The sequence below is a fragment of the Achroia grisella genome, unplaced genomic scaffold, assembly GCF_030625045.1.
Source record: "Achroia grisella isolate CSIRO2021 unplaced genomic scaffold, CSIRO_AGI_Agris_v1 utg1080, whole genome shotgun sequence".
Taxonomy (NCBI): Eukaryota; Metazoa; Arthropoda; class Insecta; order Lepidoptera; family Pyralidae; genus Achroia; species Achroia grisella.
The window spans coordinates 62339-85692 of NW_026712570.1; the positions used below are offsets into that span (position 1 = coordinate 62339).

The 23354-nt window shown below is 35.1% G+C and overlaps 1 protein-coding gene across 1 annotated transcript; it reads right to left on the minus strand.

The window, feature by feature from the left end:
* Positions 1–1740: 1740 nt before the first annotated feature.
* On the minus strand, positions 1741–19146 carry LOC131841976 (tafazzin). Its single transcript, XM_059190405.1, has 5 exons — positions 18898–19146; positions 14895–15020; positions 3417–3565; positions 2559–2842; positions 1741–1990 (listed from the first exon to the last, which is right to left on the minus strand). Exons 1-5 carry the CDS (start codon positions 19010–19012, stop codon positions 1750–1752), a joined length of 915 nt encoding a protein of 304 aa, XP_059046388.1. The 5' UTR covers positions 19013–19146; the 3' UTR covers positions 1741–1749.
* Positions 19147–23354: the final 4208 nt, after the last annotated feature.

Sequence of the window (23354 nt, forward strand, 5' to 3'; positions counted from 1 at the left end):
TTAACAGTGCAAACAAAATACAATATTATGCGAAGTTATTTAAATTATAATTGAGAATAAATATTGTCTACTTGTACAATAGTGTCATTATATAAGCGGACAACGGATTATAGCTTCGCTGGGGCGAGTAAAGTTAAAATTTTGTGCTTGCGACTGATATCCAAGGAAATATAAATTAGTTTTGTGGGAGACATCACATTACATGGGCGTGTAAAAGTGTTTAAAACTATAAAAATATGCAAATTAATATATTACATTGAATTAATATCAATTAATTACATTCAATCAAAGACGCTTGTGCGTATCGGTGCAAAATTATATACATATACATTGCAAGCTTACAGAACATGAGTTGGACTCGATATGAACGCCCCACCACGAGTGGGGCGCGAGCGACCACCGCTCGTTATCCTACGGGGTGTAAATGATACCAATTATGTAAAGTTGTGTCAAAAATACATAAAAACACGATATCAAAATTACGTGTGGAGGCGGCGGGGGCTGCGACACAAGCTCCTCCTCTCTCTCTCTCTCTCTCTCTCTTACACACACACATACGTAGCCTATTCACTGTACATTGTACACAGACATTAAAAGGATACATACAGAACGATACACTGTAAATCGTCTCACATGAAAAATATCGACTTTATATTCGTTTATAGGTGGCGCCACTGTAGCGCGAGGGATTTCAGTGATATAGGATTTACACAAATAGAGATTGCAACACTCAGTTATATATTTTACACGTCAAATTAGCAAATACGGTCTAATTCCAACAGAATTGATGGCTGAAAGAGACGCTGACTTTGTCTATCATATTGAACAATGACTGCGATGCAATTTGAAGCGAAAATCTATATCCCTTTCACGGAGCAATCTCTGTTTCCATTTATACATTAGTACTAGAGATGAATCGGATATCCGGTGACTATCCGGTATTCGGCCGGATGGGCCGGATACCGGCTATACGACACTACTATTCGGCTGGATAGGCATCCGGCCGAATTAAAAAAATCTGGGTAATTTTTTAAAGTATACATTTGCTTTATTTAGTTAGTTTTAGTATTACATAAGGAATAAAATTAGTTTTAGTTTTAATTTTTTAATCAGTCAATAGTAAATGACTGTTATAGAAAGAAAATTAATTTATTATTAGCTAAGTTCCGCCGGATATCCGGCTATTCAGTCACCTGGTTGGCCGAATATACGGCCAAACTGCTATCCGTTTCATCTCTAATCAGTACTATAATAGTACGTGCCAGAAATACCTTGAACCATACCGTACAAGTCACGCGAGCCTCAAAATATATTACTATAATAAATATAAATAAAATAATAAATAAGGTATTCACTTTAATACATTTTATATATCATAATATATCACTGCTGAATTCCCCCGCGTGGATACAGCGACATCACTTGTAAACACATACACACACACACACACACCGAGCATTTTACGCGAGCGTTCTCACCTCGCTACATACAAAACTCATATATTCACATGATACCTTACCGATAACATTTCACGTAATATAACTTACGAATAAAATAAGTGGCGGCCGCGCACCGGGACCTCCGGGTCCCACCGCTCGAATACTAACTTAACGTAACGACGCCGGTACGGTCACCTGATACATTAGCTATCTAATAATACTAGCACTAGCCGTCGGAGTCGCTCCGTTCGACCGGGTCGGTACGAGCGCGTGCTCGGTTCAGTCGGAGAGGGTGGTGGTGGTGGTGGGGCTACTGGTCGAGAGAGGCGTGCTTGCCGTTGGCGTGCGGCGGGTGGTTGTGGTCGTGGTCGTGGTCGAGGTCGGGCTCGGGCTTCACGAGCACGTCGGTTCGGTTCTCGAGCAGGCCGAGGTCTCCGGCCGCGCGCCGCACGAGCGCGTGCGTGCGTTCGCGCAACCGCAGCAGTTCGTTCTGGATTCTATCTGTGATCGCCTTCCGCGTCTCCTCTTCGCTGGCGTTCGCTTGTTTTAACCTGTAAATTACGTAAACTTATATTGTATAATACAAAGTAAAGGATTCAATATAGAATCAAATAAAAATGGATCTACATACAAAGCGTTGGTTTGAAACAATAATAGTATATTGGTAGTACTGTCCAATACATACGTAATATTTACTAGAAATTTAATTTGATTTATGTCACAGGTTTTTTAATTTATATTTTCGTATTAGTAGTCCGTGCATTGAAAATAATTCTAAGTAATTTCTTTACAATCTATATAGTCATACATTTATTCATTACATAGCGCCGAAGTTTTATTTAAATAAATAAATCCTTCCATACATGATTAAAGTATTTTCATTTATAGTACTCTTACGGCCTTGTGACCTTATCGTCAAGAAGAGTGGATTAGAAATATCTGTTATTTCTTCCAAATATGTATGCATTAATTAGTATTCAGTATAATGCGTCGTGGGTGCGTAGTAGTGTGTGGCGGGTATGAAATAGTGCGTCGTGGGTGCGTAGTAGTGCGTAGTAGTGCGTCGCGGGTGCGTAGTAGTGCGTCGCGGGTGCGTATTAGTGCGTCGCGGGTGCGTACCTGTCGAGCAGATGGTGTATCTGTATGGGCTCGCCGACGTGCAGGTAGACGCGCTTGCGGAAGTTGAGCAGGTAGGGCTCCCGGTTGGGCAGCACGCGGTCGAGCCCCTCGTGCCACACGGGCACGATGAGCGGCGCGCGCCCCCCCGCACTCGCCGCCGCCACCAGCCGCCCCACGCCCCACTTGAACCGGATGTGCTCCTTGTCCACGTTCACGCGGCCCTCGGGGAAGATGTGCACCCACTCGCCGCGCGACAGCCGCTCCACGCAGAACTCGATCGCCGGCTGAACATGTCCCCCACACCACCGTTCATGTTATATAACTGTGTACTTAAGATGATATCGGTAATGATAAAAGAGCAACACACAAGTTTCTCGCTCATTCTTCTTGTGATGAGTCTGCATTCCGAATGAGCGGTAGAATAAAAAAATGTGATTATATAAAAATGCTAATACTAAATTTATTTGAATAAAGATTATTTCTATTTCAATGAGTTTCCGACATTTCGAAACTGTTACAAACCTCTAATTTCGGGAGCTCATTAACAATATTAGCATGGTACATATCTCGTTTATATGATGTGTAAATATACACAAACTAACTTCAGTTTAGGCTCTTAACAAGTTGTGTACAGCTTACAGATTCATTAAGTATCCTAGAACAATTCACACGGCGCCGTTTAGTAGCAGATGTTTGTGTAATGTGTACTAGACGACTGATATAAATACATAGTTATGTTTTTTGTAAACATACATAGAAAACACCGAGACCGATACAAACAGCCATACACAAGAATACAAATATTTGTACCCTGCAAGGAATCGAACCCGCGACCATCGTGAGACGGTGTGTACATACCTGGTAGACGCCGGCGCCGCGCACGACGGGCACGCACTGTCCGAGCGCGAAGAAGTAGGCGTGCATCGCGTTGGTGAAGCAGATGTCGTGCGCGGCCAGCGACCAGCGCATGCGGGACCCCCGCACCAGGGACACGCAGTCCAGCACGCCTGCACAGACACACACACACACATCAGTCAACAGGTAGCAGTGGCGGCCATACCCATTGCGAGGCCCCGGGTGGCAAGTCTTTGCGAGGCCCCGGACGGCAAGTCTGCGAGGTCCCGGGCGGCAGGTGCGATTGATGCCAGCGCTATTCGAGATGTATAAATGAGGACTTAACCCCAGTTTTATTTTTCCCATAAATACTGAATAGATACATCCAATAAATACTGAAAGGATTGATATTGTCTGGAATGTGTACCTATTGTATAAATAATATTGTAACGATCCTTCTGAATTTAATAAAGATTATTATTTATGAATTCAAATACAAATAGAGTGATCTCTGACATTATATACAAATACATTATTCTCGTTACATGATTGACTAACTTTTGTAGCAGAGAAAAATATCTTAAGTCTGTAATAGCCTACATGACCTACATGAATAAAGATATTGTGAATTTGATAACAGACGTGTCGAACCTCGAACAATCAAACCCCGGCCATTTGACGTAAGCCGATATATTGACCGCTGGACCACTAGCCGATCTTTAAGCAGTTAATAATACTTACAAACACTGTAGTCGATATTCAATTACATTCAGCGCACCACTAATACGGTAGAAACTGTCGCAACACGTTGGAGAACTTGCAAGATTTATACGTATTAGGTATCAATTATTTGTGTCGTGTAGCGACATAGTATTTTATAATAATTACATATATTTATTCTATAACTAGAGACCGGTCTGTCTGCTGTTACCAAACAGCTTACTTTGTAAGCTGTGTGCCAGTTAGGGTTGCCAGATGGAAACTTATCAAATCCGGGACAATTCTAGGACAACGGCGTCATTTTTTATTTATTAATTTTATTTGTTTCTCTATCGTGTTTATTATGACTTTTTTTTATTATGATATTAAGTAGTACTTCAGCCGCGATTTTATACGGCCAACGTTTTAATTGTTTAAGTAATGAGTTCCTCTGTAATGCTAAATTACGAAATAAATACATAAATGTATATTATTCTTTTTTTTGGGTCGTGCCGGTAGTGTAGTGCCGGTTTAAAAGGTACAATAATAATAATAATATCTTGACCTGGACAATTCACACAGCGCCATCTAGTCCCAAGCTAAGCAGAGCTTGTGTTATGTCTACTGGACAACTGATATGAATACATATATACATTTTTTTGTAAATACATACATAATATACATAGAAAATAAAAGTAGCCTAAGTTACTTCTTATTATATCAGCTACAGGCCAAAAAAGTCCCGTCAAAATCGGTCTAGCTACATCAGCGATTAGCCGTAACAAACAAACAGGCTGCCAGACATAAAAAAATTGTAAAAGATGTTATTTTGGTGTATGTAACGTATTTATTATAAACAATTAAATTTAAAAAATACTGAAGACCATTGGGGCATGTCTGTTAAAGTTATTAACACCGCTATAGATGTTATTGCTCCATATTTAGTAACTATCTTCAATAAATGTATTTTTGACGGTGTTTTTCCCAATTTAATGAAACATAGTAAAATAACTCCACTTTTTAAGTTAGGGGATAAAACTGAAGTAGGTAATTATAGGCCCATTTCTATCTTACCAGTACTAAGTAAAGTGTTTGAAAAAATTATGCTCAATCAGATGCTTCACCACTTTAAAATAAATAGACTGCTTCACAGTCGGCAATTTGGTTTCACGGCCGGTAAATCAACTACTGACGCTGGTGTAGCTTTAATGAAACACATTTTTGACTGTTGGGAGAGGTCACAGGATGCTATCGGTGTATTCTGTGACCTCTCAAAAGCATTTGATTGCGTTGATCATGAAACACTCTTACTCAAATTAGAATATTACGGTATTAGATATGAAGCACTATGCATGATGAAATCCTATCTAAATAATAGAATGCAAGTTGTTGAAATAAATGGTGTAAAGTCTGAGGGAACTAGTATTAAAATGGGTGTTCCTCAGGGCTCTATTCTAGGTCCTTTCTTATTTTTAGTTTACATAAACGATCTTCCTTATATGGTAGAAAAGATAGCTGACATAGTTCTGTTTGCTGATGATACTTCATTAGTATTCAAAGTCAATCGACATATTGATGATATGGACGAAGTAAACGGTTCTCTCTCTTATGTTTTAAAATGGTTTACGGCAAATAATATGCTACTAAATGCAAATAAAACTAAATGTATCAAATTTACTCTCCCCAATGTAAGGCCGGTAGATTCAAAAATCGTATTGGACAATAAATCTATTAATTTTGTTGACGATACTGTATTTCTAGGTATCACATTAGATTCCAAGTTGCAATGGGGTGCTCATATTACTAAATTGGCGAGTCGACTTAGTTCTGCCGCTTACGCGGTAAGAAGAATTAGACAATTAACAGACGTGGCAACGGCTAAACTTGTCTATTTTAGCTATTTCCATAGCATTATGTCGTATGGTATTTTGTTATGGGGCAAAGCAGCTGATATAAATACAATATTTACTTTATAGGGCCATTCGCTCCATTTATGGTATGGGTTCCAGGGAGTCATTGCGAGAGTGTTTTAAGGAATCAAATAACCGTTGCTTCTCAATACATTTATGAAAATATCATCTATGCCAGAAGGAATATAGACAGTTTCAAAAGAGTTAGTGATTGCACTAATAAAAGCTTACGTAACAATAACAAACTGATTTTACCTAAATGTCGTTTGGCTAAAGTTAGTAATTCGTTTTATGGCAATTGCGTAAGGTTTTACAATAAAATACCAGAGTCTGTTATAAATCTGCCAGAAAAAAGATTTAAATGTCAAATAAAACAGTTCCTTTGCAAAAAAGCTTACTATAAAATTGAAGAATTCGTTAACGATAATAATGTTTTTATAGAAAAACTTTAAATCTATAGCACTGACAATATTATCTGATTACATTAATAATGAGTGCGTAGCGACTTTTATGTTGATTATCGCATGCCTCTTACTTGTTATACTGTAATTATTTATATAAAAAAAACATCTATTAAAAAGAGCAACACACAAGTTTCTTGCTCATTCTTCTTGTGATGAATCTGCATTCCGAATGAGTGGTAGAATCAAAATATGACTATTCAAAAGTGCTTGTAATGAGTTTATTTGAATAAAGATTATTTCTATTTCTATTTCTATTTCTATATTCATATGCATGTAGTAGTAAATGTTATTTCAATATTACAAACAGACACTCCAATTTTATTTATATGTATGTATGTATGTATGTATGTATAGATGAATTAAGTGATGTCTGCGGTAGGCCAACAAATACGTATGGTGCATAGTGGTGGACATGAAACCGGCGCATGACCTAATTCACTTGTGTGAGGGTGATTCACTGTGTTTTCGCTATTGACATACACATATATACTCAATTACACAAAATTATATTAATATACTAGCTGTCCCGGCAAACGATTTTTTGCCATATAAATTCAGATGCTTATATCGCTTTTTAAAAATAGGGGTTGGTGATAGAAAAGTGAAAATTTAGGGTTGAATGTATTTTTTAATGACACATACAAAAAAAAAATTGCCCGAGAAATATAAAAATAATGTTAGGGGTGGGCAACCCTTATCACATGGGGGTATGAAAAATAGATAGTAGCCGATTCTCAGACCTACTGAATATGCATAATAAAATTTCATAAAAATCGGTCAAGCCGTTTAGAAAGAGTATGGTAACTAACATTGTGAGACGAGAATTTTATATATAAGATGCATTCACCACTTAAAAATACCAATAATGTATATCTATCTTCCCTCGCCCCCCGCCCCCCTTCGCCAGCCAACTCGCCTATTCCTGGCTGTGGAAAACCGCAAGCGTGAGGAAATCACTTCTTCGGATTCATTTAGTTTGAATCAATACAAATTAAAAAAAATGTTTCTGTATGTACGTGACAGACAAACTGTCAATTTTCGCAATTATAATAGTTTCTTAGTTTTTAAATCAGCCACATACCGCTCACGTTGCGATCGTTCGCCAGTGAATAACTTTAACAAGAGCGTGAAAATCGTTGACCGGTTTTGGTGAGTTTTCACTATAATCTACATACAAATAGACATACAGGTCAAACACAACCAACAGTCAAAGTCAGTCGAGAACACGGCGACGACAATTTTATATTTATATACAATACTAGCTGTTCCCGCGAATTCGTCTAAGTAAAAAGTAGCCTAAGTTACTCCTTAATATATCAGATACCTGCCAAAAAAAGTCCCGTCAAAATCGGTGCAGCCATTTCTGAGATTAGTCGGAACAAACAGACCAACAGACAGATAGACAAAAATTATAATAAGTGGATTTTTGGTGTATGTACCGTGTTTAAATTTATATGCACGTAGTAACAGTTATTTCAATATTACAAACAGACACTCCAATTTTATTTATATGTATAGATGTATAGACTAGCTGACCTCGCAAACTTTGCTTCGTCATATAAATTAAAATCGCTATTAAAAAACAGCCCCCAAAATACCCCTATTTTATATTTAGAGTTGTATGAATTTTTAACGCAACATTATAAAATCATACAAATTGTCCAACAAATAAAAAAATATACATATGCCAGGGGTGGACAACCTTTATCACTTAGGGGTATGCAAAATAGATAGTAGCCGATTCTCAGACTTACTGAACAGGCATATAAAATTTCTTAAAAATCGGTCAAGCCGTTTCGGAGGAGTATGGTAACTAACATTGTGACACGAGAATTTTATATATAAGACTAGCTGTCCCGGTAAACGTTGTTTTACCATATAAATTAATAACGCTATAAAAAAATAGGGGTTGATGATAGAAGGGTGAAAATTTAGAATTGTATGTATTTTTGTATGTTGTATCATAAAAAAATAGAAACTAAAAATTTTGTCTAAAAAATAAAAAAAAAATTTAGGGGTGGACTACCCCTAACATTTAGGGGGATGAAAAATAGATGTTGACCGATTCTCAGACCTACTCAATACGCTCACAAAATTTCATGAGAATCGGTCAAGCTGTTTCGGAGGAGTATGGGAACGAAAACTGTGACACGAGAATTTTATATATAAGAAAATTAAGACAATATTAGCTGACCCCGTTCCGACTCAAAATTAAATACGTCAAAGGTTTTTTGAAGTTTAGTTACGCAACAAAATTTCTGAACGCACCCTGTTTTACAGGTATCAGCAGTTTGTATGGGAAAATAAAATCGTTGTTTTTACTATTTTACATACAATTTCTTCATATTTTATCACCGTTTAAACATTCCCTGGACTTCCACGAATATTTCAAGACTAAAATTAGACAAATCCGTTCAGCCGTTCTCGAGTTTAGCGAGACTAACGAACAGCAATTCATTTTATATATATAGATAGACTGAAGAAAACGCTTAATCAAAATAAGAACCGTAATAACTCAAAACAAACTTTTTATGAAAATCGACTTTAAACTTCTACCGTTAAAGTTGTTTTACGTAAAAATTTAAATTTTGAGTTCCTACAATATATAATTAGGGAGCATATGTTTAGAAGAGTATAGTTGTAGTGTTTTGGTCACGTGAGTTCCATATAATGGTGTTGCTATATTTAACATGGCTCTGAACTATGAGAAGTTACACAGTTACTTTGTTTCGGGATAATAGAATTAGCATCAATTATTTCCGGTTATTCACAGGGCGATACTAAACTTACTAATGTTATGAAATGAATGTTTGTTAAGAGGTTTGGATGATCATATGATTACATTTTCTTTTTCATACTGCTTTCTTGATATATGATAGCGTAGTGGCTTTTGTATTGATTGCCGCATGCATCCTCATGTAAAGTGCGAATACTGTAACTACCATATAGTAATTTTAAGTAGCTGTGACGTGGTCGAGTGGAATGAGTAGTCATGATCACTAAAATGTCCAGACTTGTGGCGGCGTGGTGGGCCGGGTCATTGGGCTCCCTAAAATATGGTCGAGCGCAGTGATGGCTGGCTCATCCGTCGTACTCGTGAACGAGTGCTGCTTCACGAGTTGACGACACGTTGACGCTTGAACGAGTGTCGCGGGTTCGATTCTTCGCACGGCACAAACATTTGTATTCAAGAGAATGATTGTTTGTATCGGTCTGGGTGTTTTCTATGTATAATATGTATGTATTTACGAAAAAAAAATCTATGTATTTGTATCAGTGATCTAGTACCCATAACACAAGCTTTAGCTATTTTAACTTGGGTTTAGATGGCGCTGTGTGAATTGTCCTGAGATTATATTTTTATTAATTGTTTCCTGTACAACTATACGCACGATACGACAGGTATTTAATATTGCTGCTTTTTGCATTGTGATCTATGTATTCGGTAGATTTAGGACAGTCAGGCTGTGTTGTAGGTTTTTTAGTTTTACACCCACACTGGAAATCACCAGATTCAACACTATGCAATACCAAATTCATATAATGCATATAACCCGGTCTCTAGTGAGACCGGGTTATATGCAATTGCATATTCGCATATGCATTTGCATACTTTAGCCATTCGCAGAGGTAATAGCATATTTTACCTAAGATCTAGTTATGATGCATATTATCGGTACATTTACAATATTTTTCATTCACCCTGCGTTCTGAACTGCGGCCAAATTTAATATAATAACAGTCACAAAATATAAGAGCTTTTGAGTAATAATTGTGACTTTTTACTGCATTTCGGAACGCAGTCAGTAGCCGCGTGCGTGTTTTGTTTTGACAGTTACTATAATAAAATGAAAGAGACAAGAACGTCGGCCTACTACAAAGTCGTTCCACCTATTACGCATATAAATTATTAAATATTCAAATTTTAAATAATTTTAATGTCATATAATTTTACTTTACCTATTATCGCCTATCAAAAAATAATTTACTAATTTTATGCTGATTTTGAAATAAAAAAAAGAATACTTTTTCTATTTATTTTTTGGGTTTTCGAAAATTTCATTTAATATTGCATATCCTGCCAATTGTCGTGCATATTTGCATGCATATAACAAGCTATTTATGTTGCATATAATCCGATCTCTGCTGATCACTATCACTATTATTAATCTCTGACGATTTGCCTACACAAGTAAGCACATCGCTTACACGCATTTTTGAAGGACTCTCCCGTTTCTGAAATCGTCCAAACACGGTCGATTTCAGAATAATTTACGAGTGAATTTATTAATGCAGCATTATAATTATCATAAAGTAGTTCATATCACGCACGGTCGGACATTTCATGTAATATTTGGACTGGAACAGACCGACACAATTCAGATCAAAGTAGGTAACGTCGATGCAAATGTAGCTGCGGCACATTTCTTACATCTTTATTAGACGTAAGAGTAATATATACCTAGTGTAATATATATAGAATTAGCTGTACCCGCGACTTCGTCCGGGTGGAATTTAACTTTATTTTTCTAAAATATAAGTAGCCTAAGTAATTCCTTATCACAGCAGCTGCCTGCCTGCCAAAAGAAGTCCCGTTAAAATCGGTCTAGTCATTTCAGAGATAAGCCGGAACAAACAGACAGATAGACAGACAGACAAAAATTGTAAAAAATGTTATTTTGGTGTATGTATCGTATTTATGCTTGTAGTAAAAAAGAGTTATTTCAATACAAACAGACACTCCAATTTTATTTATATGTATAGATAGAATAAAATAGAAAATAATTAATTAATTTATTATTATAAGTTTACAATAATATATTATTAATATACAATAAGATTAAATCTGTCGTAGTGATAAGAGCAGACCAGTCCATACAAACAGCACCCGTTCACGAGTATGACTGGTATACGATTAGAAAACCAATGTAACACACGTGGAGTTGTGTTGTACGACAGTTGACAGCATCAATCATAGGTAATCTATTGTTGATAACGCTGTAAGGACGTATTATCAATTTGCTTCACTTATTTGGAACACTAGCAGAGTTACGTATATTTTATCAAACTAGGTGTTTTTTGCGGAAGTCCATTTTATTACTTAGTAGATTTATGTGACGAGCGTGCATGGCAATAGTTGTTCATGCACTGGATTTTCATTTCATGTTACACATAGACACCTATATAAATATACACTGTAAATAAACTGGCTTAAAAAAAAGTAATTCTATTGAGTTTCTTGTCAGTTCTTCTCAATTGGATCTATATTCTGGTACTGGTAGGGAAAAAATTATAATATAAAAAAACAGACGTTCATAAGCGGCTAAAATGTCCTACATACATGACTTTTAAAAGTTACTATTTTAATGTTTATCGTATTACTAGCTACTCGCCCCTGCTTCGCACGGGTGTACATATATAAATCATTATCAAATCAATCATGGGTAAATCATTACATAGTATAATATAAAGTCGCTGTCGCTGTCTCTCCGTCCCTACGTATGAATATCATATCAAATAATGAAGGAATTGTTCGAGTAGTGCGCGGACCGAACCCGCGACTATCGCAAGTAAGGTGGCGTATTACATCGCTGGACCACCGAAGTCATGGACAGAAAAACAATGAACAATAGACAACCCAGACGAAAATTAAAGCATGCATTCCATAGAGATAACTTCGTTACTTCACGTCTAGGTGTAATTGATAATTGTGATCTTTGAACTGTTGTATAAGTAATTAAGTATATTAAATTAAACAAATCAGCGGCAAGTTTACCAAACATGTCGCCTTGTAATCTTGTAATCAACAAAATTAAATGTCATTAAACAATTACTATAACAATTTGAAATTTAAATTAGCATCTGTTTAATTGATATGAAACGTGCACTTGAACTCATTTTAAACGTTTTATACAGTAATTAGAATGTATACAATTATATGAGTTTGCATTCCGAATGAGCGATCGAATCAAAAAACTTGGTAAGCAAAAGTGCTTATATTAAGTTTATTTGAATACAGATTATTTCTATATCTTTATACACTACTCGCAAAAATTGAGGGAACAGAATAAAATTCCAAATTTATTGGTGATTTTAGGCTCTATTTTAGTTACAGAAAATAAAAAAAAAAGCTTCAAAGGTTATTTTTTTTAAGCTTTAAATTCTAGTTTCAGTATTTTTGGGTAAAATTTTTAAGACCTCCTGTTCTCATGCAATCTTGAGATGAAGATGATATTTTTTTTTTATTTTTTACATTTTAAATTTTGAGCTATGAGTCGCATAGCCTGTTTATTCGGCTTCAAGGTGCTTTTTTCAGGACCCCGATATGACCATTTCTCTCTGAGATATCGACTTTTAAATGCCAAGGATCATTTTTCATTCCACTACGGATCGCACCATGAATGGACATCGAATTTCATTATCTGTAGAAAACTTCCTTTAAAATACAGTTAAGAGTTAGGTGATGAAAAATTTTTTATCACCTCTAACATTTCATTGAAAAAAGTAAAAAACACCCTCTTCTCCGTTTTTGGTTAATTGGCTGTTTCTTCACTGATATGGACGGTAAAGTTAAGGTTGAAGTGAAACTCTACAGACAAATGTACCCCAAAGAGCCTCTTAAATTTTTAAATCGATCGGTTCAACGGTTTCTTTGGACCAATCGATGAAAATTTTCAAAATTAAAGGAACAAGGTTTTTGTCCCTTAACTTGACGTAATCTCTTAAAAAATAAAAAAATCGATTATTTCCGACAGTACACACACAGTCGTGTTTGTTAAAGACTAAATTAAAAAAAAATAATAAAAAAAATCCCCAATTCCCGTTTGAATTGGACGGGTGATCGATCGGAGGGGTATCGAAGTGAATATACGATAGATGCGTATGCGCAGTCCGACTGTACGTTACTTGCGTTTCTTACGTCACACCGCTGCCGTTGTACTGCGTGACTGAGCAACATTATTTCCAATTTCTCTACACTTTTAGTAGGTAGTGAGTTTGATATTTGAATGCATTATCGTGAAATAATTAATTAGATATCTAATATTATCAACAAAGTCCACATTATAATTTGGTCCTTAGACAAAGTGCGGTCGGTATTTTTTTTTATACCAAGCAGGCAGGTGTTTCAATAACAAAAAATATACTCATCAAAATTATCAAGCATTTCTTCATAATTGAAAGAATGAAAGAAAGAAAATTGTTTAAATGGTACACTGAAAATAATTTTTAAATTTTAATAATAATTGAAAGTGTTTGAACGCATAGGCACCTACTAAAGTCTCCTGGATTACTTGTTACGTATGTTAACAGTGTGTACTATCACCGGAGAGACCTTGAAATTAATAGACGAGTGTTGACCAAATGAACTCATTACATCTGAGAACGAATCTGTCAATTACGAGTACTGAGTTTGTCTGGTTGATAGTGAGAAATAATCAAGAACAATTGTCTATAGAGTAAAAATGAATGAAAATAATAGAGATGCTTTGTAGACGTTTATTATAGCAGAGCGCAGTGACAGAAGTGATACAAAACAAAATGTATAAAAAGAACTCTCATATTTTAAATATGGATAAACGAATATAAAAATTAATAATATTTTATTTACCTCTAATATACCTCTAATTTAATAAAAAGCGAGTGGATCACCGTTTTTTAATTACGATTATAATTATATTGATTTTTATAAATACGTTAAAATCAATAAAAATATGTTAAACTGACTTGCTTCTCAGAAAAATATATAAAAAAATAAAGAATGTCCACTATATAATTTTATTTGTCCCGGACAAAAAACTAAATTCCCGTATTTTTTTGCCGATTTAATAATAATAATAATAATTTTTATTTCAGACAACATGATCCATTGTGTTAGTAACAGCTTAATGACATAACTTATCCTATGTTAGTAATAAAACATATAATAAAATAAAAATGTAACTTTTACCTGTCCCCTGTCCCGCCCAGTGTCTTAGAATGGGACAGTCTACTTTACTATAATTGTCTTCAGGACACTGTTGGAACTCGCCCGCACTCTGCCTAATAGGGACGTTATTCGCTTCCGCCGTATAGCATAGAAATCGTCTGTGCGCTCTTGCGCAAACATATGTGACGCTGCAGTGGCGGGGCAGCCCCAACAGTGCCCGAAAGGCATTGTTATATTGAACGCGAAGAGCATTGTAGGTTTTTTGAGTATAGTTGACCCACAAGCCGCCAGTGTAGAAAACCTGACAAAATGCCTTAAAAAGTGTTATTTTGACTTGTTTTGTACACCGGGCAAACCTGCGTGCCAACATATTACTTCTAACTGCCAATGCTCTTCTTTCACGTTCTATGTCCATATCATCTTTTAATGTGGATGTAACAATATGTCCAAGATATTTATGCGTAGGCTGAAAAAAAAACTGGCAACTCTATTCAGTACTCACCCCAGAGTCCCGGGTCATCGAAGCACGAGTGATGGTTGGAGACCGTGAGTAGTGGTACTCCCTCAGGCCGGTACACGGCGCGCGTCAGGATCTCCTTATTGTACACAGTAGTCTTGTTCAGGAACTCTGCAACAATATACTCCACTCTATAATGATGTTCACACGAACTTACATCCGAAGGTGACAGGTTAAGAGAGAAGAAAAACATTTATTGTCAACCATTTTGACACATTTAACATACAAATTATATCTAACTATATATAACTCAAAGGTGACTGACATAGTGATCTATCAACGCACAGCCTAAACCACTGGACGGATCGGGCTGAAATTTGGCATACAGATAGATGATATGACGTTGTTATATTAAGGTTTCTTAAGGGTCGGCAACGCGCACGTGACCCCGGTGTTTCAGGCGTCCATAGGCTACGGTAACAGTTTACCATCAAATGGGCCGTATTGCTTGTTTACCACCTACGTGGTATAAAAAAAGCACATTTATTAATTATTTTATTAGTAATCCATCATGTGTTTATTATTATTTTGGAAATATTTGGGAGATAAAAATAGCATATCATGATTCACACGTGCTGATAACTTGCGATAACAGTTAATAATAACCATCACAGGAGGACTTTGTTTTGTATAATGCCATCTGCCTGGTGTCCATGTTTCTCTCTCTCTTTATGTTTAACATATCGCTGATTAAAAGCCAAAGGGCTACGTGACGCTACAGTAAATTTTACAGGAGAGCTCATCAACATTTTCACTGCGATATTTTTACTTTTTTTACGAATCTATGTATCTAGTGGTATATCTATGTGTTGGCTCTAGAATCATGGGTGTCTTTTTTTAATATAAAAATCATAACGATTTAGATACAATTTTTGGAAAAAAATAGTTTCATTCTTTTTGCATTGTGGCTCTGTGGCATTTAATCAGCGATATGAATAAAAACCCATTAAAATTGGTACAGTGTTGGCGAAGATATGGAGTACAAACATACTACAGGAACTGCAGAGTATTCAAAAATTCTAAAAATACAGCAAGAGATACAGTTATCAACAGATTAGGCAACATCTGGCATTAAATAAAGATTAACAGATAAATACAATCTTGGTCATTATCATTAATTTTGTATTTAAATTAGATTGACCACTTTAAAAGATAAATATTTTTTGAGAAAAACATGAAATCAGGTTGGTTAACACATCACCTATAGTTTTCAGAGAAGACAGCATGGGGGTAATTACATTACTAGGAAACAGACAAGTAGTTCCCACTACTAATAATAATATGTACATTAAAAAGGTAAATATAATTCTAACAATTAAAGTCCTGTCCATTTAGAAGAAGATCCCAAGAAACTAGGACTTATGACAAAAACCCTATCAGACAAAAGTAGAGATGTAGGATTAGAAATGACTCCAAATAAAACAAGGCTAATAATGACTAAGTCCACAGAAGGAAGCATAAAGGTTGACAGCTTGGATTATGTAAAAGACAATGTTTATCTAGGGAAAACTTTCTCCCCCATAAACTTAATATCCAAGGAAATAAACTATAGAATTGCAATAAGAGGGAAGAAATACTGTTTCATGAAAGAAATAATTGTGGGACACAGATAGCGGAGAGAGCTGGAGGAGGCCTACACCAAAAGGCACACCTAGTTGCAGCACATTTCAGAAAAAAGGGCTAGATTATTGTAATAATTAAAGTGAAGAAATATCCTAAGAGATGATAGTACTATAAAGATAATAATTGCAACATGCAGCAACTAGCAACCACTTTCATCACAACATAATGACAGTAATAGTTTCAATTAGAGACAATAGAATGAATTGTGTATTAACATCTAGTCCACACATATTATATGCTGGAGTAGGAGATTAGTTTTACAGTTTTTTTTTTAATATTTTAAGAAAGATGTTACAAATGAATGTGGATGGTTATAAGGGCAGAGGAAGGCCGAAAAAGAGACGGATGGACTGTGTGAAAGATGATATGGTAAGAAAGGAAGTAAATAACGCGATGACTGCGAACAGGGATGAATGGAAGCGAAAAACATATTACGCCGACCCCAAATAAATGGGATAAGGAAGAAGCAGATGATGATAGGAGGTTAGTTCTAGTGGTTGAGAGTAGTGCAAGAGAAATATCAATATGATAGTGGACATTAAACCAATAGCTTACATAATATCATAGTACAGTAATTATTGTGGAATGCTAGTAATGGTAAACCATAAACAATATGATATAGAGTGGTATCAAAGAGAACAAAAAAGAAGAGAAGGGTGGGTGGGTGGGTCAGAAGGGTGACAGAAAAAACAGAGGTGGGAGGATGATATAAGGGCAGTGGCTGGACCAACATGGTGAAGGAAGGCGTTGGACAGAGGAACCTGGAGTTTTCTGGAGGAGGCATGTCTTAGGACAAGCTGATGAACCTAGGCAGGGATGTAATAAACAAACAAAACCAACTATAACTTATCATCAGCACAAAGGCTATAAATAAAATAAATAAATAAACAATATAGCCCACATCTGTCATACTAGTAATTGGGAGGCATTTGTAGAGATAGATCTGCTTTGGTCATTATTGGTTGTATGGATTTAATTTTATTACTTATCTTTATATATAAAAATTATGTGTCACATTGTTTGTCCGCGATGGACTCCTAAACTACTGCACCAATTGCAAATTTAATATGCACATTGTGTGCAATTTGACCCAACTTGAAAGGTAGGATAGCTTAGTTCTCAATTTATAGTCGCAATATTATTTTATTCAAGAACCTTAGCCACAGTAACGCGTGGCTGGGTCTATTAGTTTAATGTATACATATATTTTAATAAACCTAAATTAGTTCAATTTTAGTGTTTTTCTAATGGGAACCTTATTAGAAATACACTAAAATCAACCTTCTCAACGGTATGTTCTGTTAATTCAAACAATCGGCAACAATTGTTTATAAATATATTATAAAATTTATAATTATATGTTATTTAATAATAATATTAACAAACAATACATATTCTAGTCAATACCATCAATCACTTCCTACACAATGGATGATCTGCTTGAACTTTACCTACTTCACTTGTGACACTACATATAATTGTACAACACCAAGTGTATACTTTCCATTATATTTTAACATAATACAAATTATATATTCATTCAAATTCAATATTTATTATGCTAAGAAATAATTCTATTTTTAATAATTGTAAAGATCTACTAATTTATATTTTGTATTTAGGTTTAAAAGATCCTAATTACAAAATAAATATTTGATTTGCTCTACATAAACAGATTACTATGTTCAGTACTGTGATCACACAGACAATATCAATGTATTAGTTTTCAAATATTAAATTATATGTATGTTAGTCTATAAGGTATTTATATGGGCATAGTAGCCTGACATAAATGAATAAATAAATAAAATAAATAAACATTACTGTCCTACTTCAATGAGTCAATACTGTGTATTGCATATAATATTGATATAGTTAGTTATACTGGGCATTATTACATTGGTTTATAGTTATATTTTAAAGTCATAAACAAAGGAAAACATACTTAAATATTTATTTCTTTTTATGCATTTTAAAACTATATATGAATAAAAGATAAACTGATTATTTTAGAGTACTCTTTATCAGATATCATTCGGGAATTCTATTCAGTTTTCTTTCTAATATGATCAGTAATACATAACGGTAGTGTATAAATTATATACGTATTGCGTGACAGTTTGGAACAAGGTGTTTAGTTATTTCGACGTCATAAAAACACGCTTACGATGCTGACGTCGTAATGTGTAGAGTGCACAGTCAGCTGGTTCGCATTTCGCTGATGCAGACAGGGGTTTGGTATACGTGTAATGGGCTTAGCTCTAGTTAATATAAACGACTGCTGACTCCCTCAATATAATGTCTACCCACTCACACCTTTGTACGGAAGACAAAGAGTTTAGATCAGATGGAAGATTATACGCACCTATGATAATCTTGCTAAATAATCCAACGACAGCCAATGTGATTGTACTAGCACAATTCCAAAGTCGTCCTGGATTCCGTAGCCTCGGAATTATCCATCCTATATCATATCCCATGGTAACACGCACTTAGATATACCTATTAGAACACTACAATAACATCATTACTGTGACAAACTTTAAATAAAAAATCAATTAATAGCAAACTTCTCTAGTCGATACGTTTAAAGTATTTGGCGAATTGCGAATGAATAAATCACTGAACAAAGCAAAGTGCCAAATACTATATTGAACGAATGAAATTGAAAATGACGTCTCGATTTGACAGTTGACAAACTATGAGTGTATGAATGTAAGTTACAAATAAATGAGTTTTAACCTTATGATAGACATAAAAAGAGTTGTATTTTTGTTTAGTTCATATTACAGAAAATGAATTCTCAAGTGAGATTGCCAACTTAGTATTTTTATCCTGCTCGTACTTTTGTGAAGTTGCAGAGGTAGAGAGGTATAATAATACGACTAGAAGTGTAATAATCTGAGTGAGTGTAATACTATTAATTATCAACAATCATTGTTTTGTTTTTGAACATGATTTTGGAGTTGTTAATTATATTAGTATTTCCTACTTTTTACTGTTGGAGTACAGGATACAACCAGTAAAAATCAGGGTAATCAGGCAAGTCGCTCAGAAATTTATATTGTACACATTATTTTTGACGTCCAGATTTAAATACGGTCTATCAACGTAAGTAGTGATAGTAAATCACTGGGTCACGATGCTGACTACGTATGTGGTAGTGCGCGTCAATAATAACAAGGCTAACTGATTGACCTTATGCTCACCTTATCATCCTCCACTGGTGCTCCGCCAGCGTAAACTGCCGGCGCATACGCGTGCACCATTCCATTATCAACATTAAAAAATATACAACTACATAAAAAATATCAAACATTAATAGAAGTGTTTGTATCGTCCAAGGAATGGAACCCGCGACCATTACAAGTAAAGCGGTGTGCTAAACCCCTAGGCCACCGAGAATTTATAATTTCCAGTCATTGTAGTAAGGTTGTAAGAACTACGATGTTAATAAGACATATATTTTATATATCGTACAAGGTCACGAGTAGGTCATCGGCCTTCATTAAGTAATTAAATAATGTTTTACCGCAATCTTATAGCATCTCCAGCAAACTTATGTACATATTTGTCACTAGCTGTACCTGCGACTTCGTCCGCGTGGAATTTAACTTTATTTTTCTAAAATAAAAGTAGCCTAAGTTACTTCTTATTACATCAGCTACCTGCCAATAAAGTTCCGTCAAAATCGGCCAGCCATTTCAGAGATTAGCCGGAACAAACAGATAGACATGCAGACAGACAAAATTGTAAAAATATATTATTTTGGTGTATGTACCGTATTTATATTCATATGCATGTAGTAAAAAACGGTTATTTCAATATTACAAACAGACACTCTAATTTTATTTATATGTATGTATAGATGTATAGATGATACCTACTCGTTCCTACCAACAGAAGGCATCTAGTTTGGGTTTTTGATGATTTTTCTGCATGACGTACTTACTATGGCGGAGCCTGACTCTAACAAAATAGTTCCTAAAACGCTTCACCATGGCCAGGGAGGGCATAAAAAGGCTGGCCATTTATTACTGGAGCCTCCGGAACGTGTAACTGTATGTTTTAAGACTACATCGTTCATTTTAAACTAAACTTACGCAATAAAAATAAGCTAATTTTACCTAAATGCCGTCTACACAAAGTTAGTAATTCATTTTATGGTAATTGCGTAAGATTCTATAATAAACTGCCAGAGTCTACGCTAAATCTTACAGAGAGGCAATTCAAATCTTATATTAAACAAATGTTATGTAAAAAAGCCTATTATAAGATAGATGAATTTATAGATGATAGCAATATAGCAAGAATAAGTTTATTTGCGGACAACGTTATAATTTTAATTAATAATATAACTGCTTTCTTGATATATGATAGCGTAGCGGCTTTTGTATTAATTGCCGCATGCATCCTTATGTAAAGTGCGAATACTGTAACTACCATATAGTAATTTTTGTAGCTGTGACGTGGTCGTGTGGAATGAGTAGTCATGCTCACTAAAATGTCCAGACATGTGGCGGCGTGGTGGGCCGGGTCAATGGGCTCCCTAAAATATGGTCGAGCGCAGTGATGGCTGGCTCATCCGTCATACTCGTGAACGAGTGCTGCTTGTAGGGACTGGTCTGCTCTTATCACCACGACTGATTTAATCTTATTGCATGATTATATTTGACCCAAAAAATTAGTGCTTGTTGGTAGTTTGTATTCACACGTTTCGACTTGTAAATGTAAACTTACAAGGATTATTTAAAAGAGCAACACACAAGTTTCTTGCTCGTTCTTCTTGTGATGAGACAGCTTTCCGAACGAGTGGTAGATAAAAAACAAATTGTTATGACTATTCAAAAGTGCTTAAATTAAGTTTATTTGAATAAATGATTTTCTATTCTATTCTATTCTATTCTAAATAAATTAGCTTTTAAAAAAAACTCAACCGAGTTTCTTGCCAGTTCTTCTCAATTGGATCTAAATACTGGACGGTAGGGAAACAATTAAAATTATAATGTAAAAAATTAGACGTTTATTAGCGGCTAAAATGTCCTACATGAATAAATGATTTTTGAATTTGAATTTACAATTAAAACTTGACGTTACAAAGACCTCTTCCCGGGGGTGCTCCCCCCCTCTGCCCCCCCCCCCCCCCCCCCCCCCCCCCCCTCATAACGTAACGTGTGAAATAAAGTTATCTGTGGTAATAATCCTTTAATCTGCGGCATGTATAGGTATTGGCTATATTTATAATTATAATCATATGTGATGACGTCATCAGCATATGCGGTCTGGAGTGTTTTAGATCTGGACAAGTTACACAGCCGCATCTCAAAATTCAAAATTCAAAAATCATTCATTCATGTTGGACGCTTTAGTCGCTTATGAACGTCAAGTTTTTACATTATAATTTTATTTTTTTACCTACCGTCCAGTTCGGTATATTGATCCAATTGAGAAGAACTGGCAAGAAACTCAATTGAATTACTTTTTTTTTTAAAGCCAGTTTATTTACAATGTGTAGGTATATAGGTGTCTATGTCTAACACTAAATTTCGTTTAATGTAAGCTGGAGCTAGTGCTTTAGATATTAAATAACTGATGGAATATTTAAAATTTTTTATTAATATAGTTTAACGGGTTTTAACTCGGCTGCAGTCAGCTCGTGCCACAGCTAGTGCAACCCAGTCTAAAAGTCAAGAGTCCTATTACGTCTTTATCTGTACTAATATTACAGAGGAAAGATTTGTATTTTTGTGTGTATGTATGTTTGTAATGAATAAACTCAAAAACTACTTTGCCAAGTTTAAAAAACTTTCACCATTAGTAAGCTACATTCACCTTGAATAACATAGGCTATATTTATTGCTAGAAAAGATTAGGGATCCTCACTAAAACTTTAGTAACGTAACTCAAGGCACTGATAACATAATATTACATACTCAAGGTAACAAAATGTTGTAAAATATCTTTCGTCGCGCGCGCTGCGGATACTATTGGTGATAGAACAAAATTATGTTCTACAATATTGAAGAAATTATCTATAAATATGATCAGATAAAAATGTAAAATATTGTAAAAATGTCTACCCGTGCGAAGTCGGGGACGGGCCACTAGTTTACCATATATTTATTCATGTTTAACTATTATAATAATATTATAATAATGTGTACTAAAGGCCAGTTTAAAAATAAGTATACATTTATTTGTAAGTCCATACATAATATAAGTTCTTAATGGCAAACTAAAATAAAAACATTTTGAGTCGACAATAGTAACAGTAAATGTTTAATTTCAAAGACAGCTCCTTGGTAGAAAGAAATCATAATTTCCAAGATGGCCGCTTGAACTGGTTGGTTACGGTTTAAAAATAATAAAAAAAACACTTGTATTTCTTGCTGCTAACAATTAGCGGCTCTTAAAACTTAAACATATGTTATTAAATAACCATTAACATTAACATTAATGGTACCTAATAAATATCTACATAATATTTACATATAAATTGCACGTAAATATTTAAGACAAATAAATAGGAACACTCGTAAAGGCAGTCTTATTTAAATTAAATTATTCTAAATTTCACTATACGGCTCCAATTCTGGAATTCAATCTTGCAATTTTGTATTGTTTTAAATCTTCAAGCATCGATTCCTTCATTGTATTAGCTCCTCATATGATTTGTGACAGATAAATTACAGCCAGGTAGCACTTCTTTTCAAATGAGATTTAAGTATTAAAGTTTCCGGAGTCGTTCCCCAACAAAAGAAACTCGAACACCTCTGGTTTGTCACACTGTTTGCCGGCGCACGGCGATTTCACAATGAAAAT

Excerpts from the sequence above, each read along its gene's own strand:
- LOC131841976 (XM_059190405.1), bottom strand. The coding sequence starts at position 19,012 with ATGGGATATGATATAGGATGGATAATTCCGAGGCTACGGAATCCAGGA. Across the intron at positions 2,843-3,416 it reads GCGGCGCCGGCGTCTACCAG|CCGGCGATCGAGTTCTGCGT; the intron begins GTATGTACACAC and ends GGACATGTTCAG. Across the intron at positions 1,991-2,558 it reads ATACACCATCTGCTCGACAG|GTTAAAACAAGCGAACGCCA; the intron begins GTACGCACCCGC and ends CGTAATTTACAG.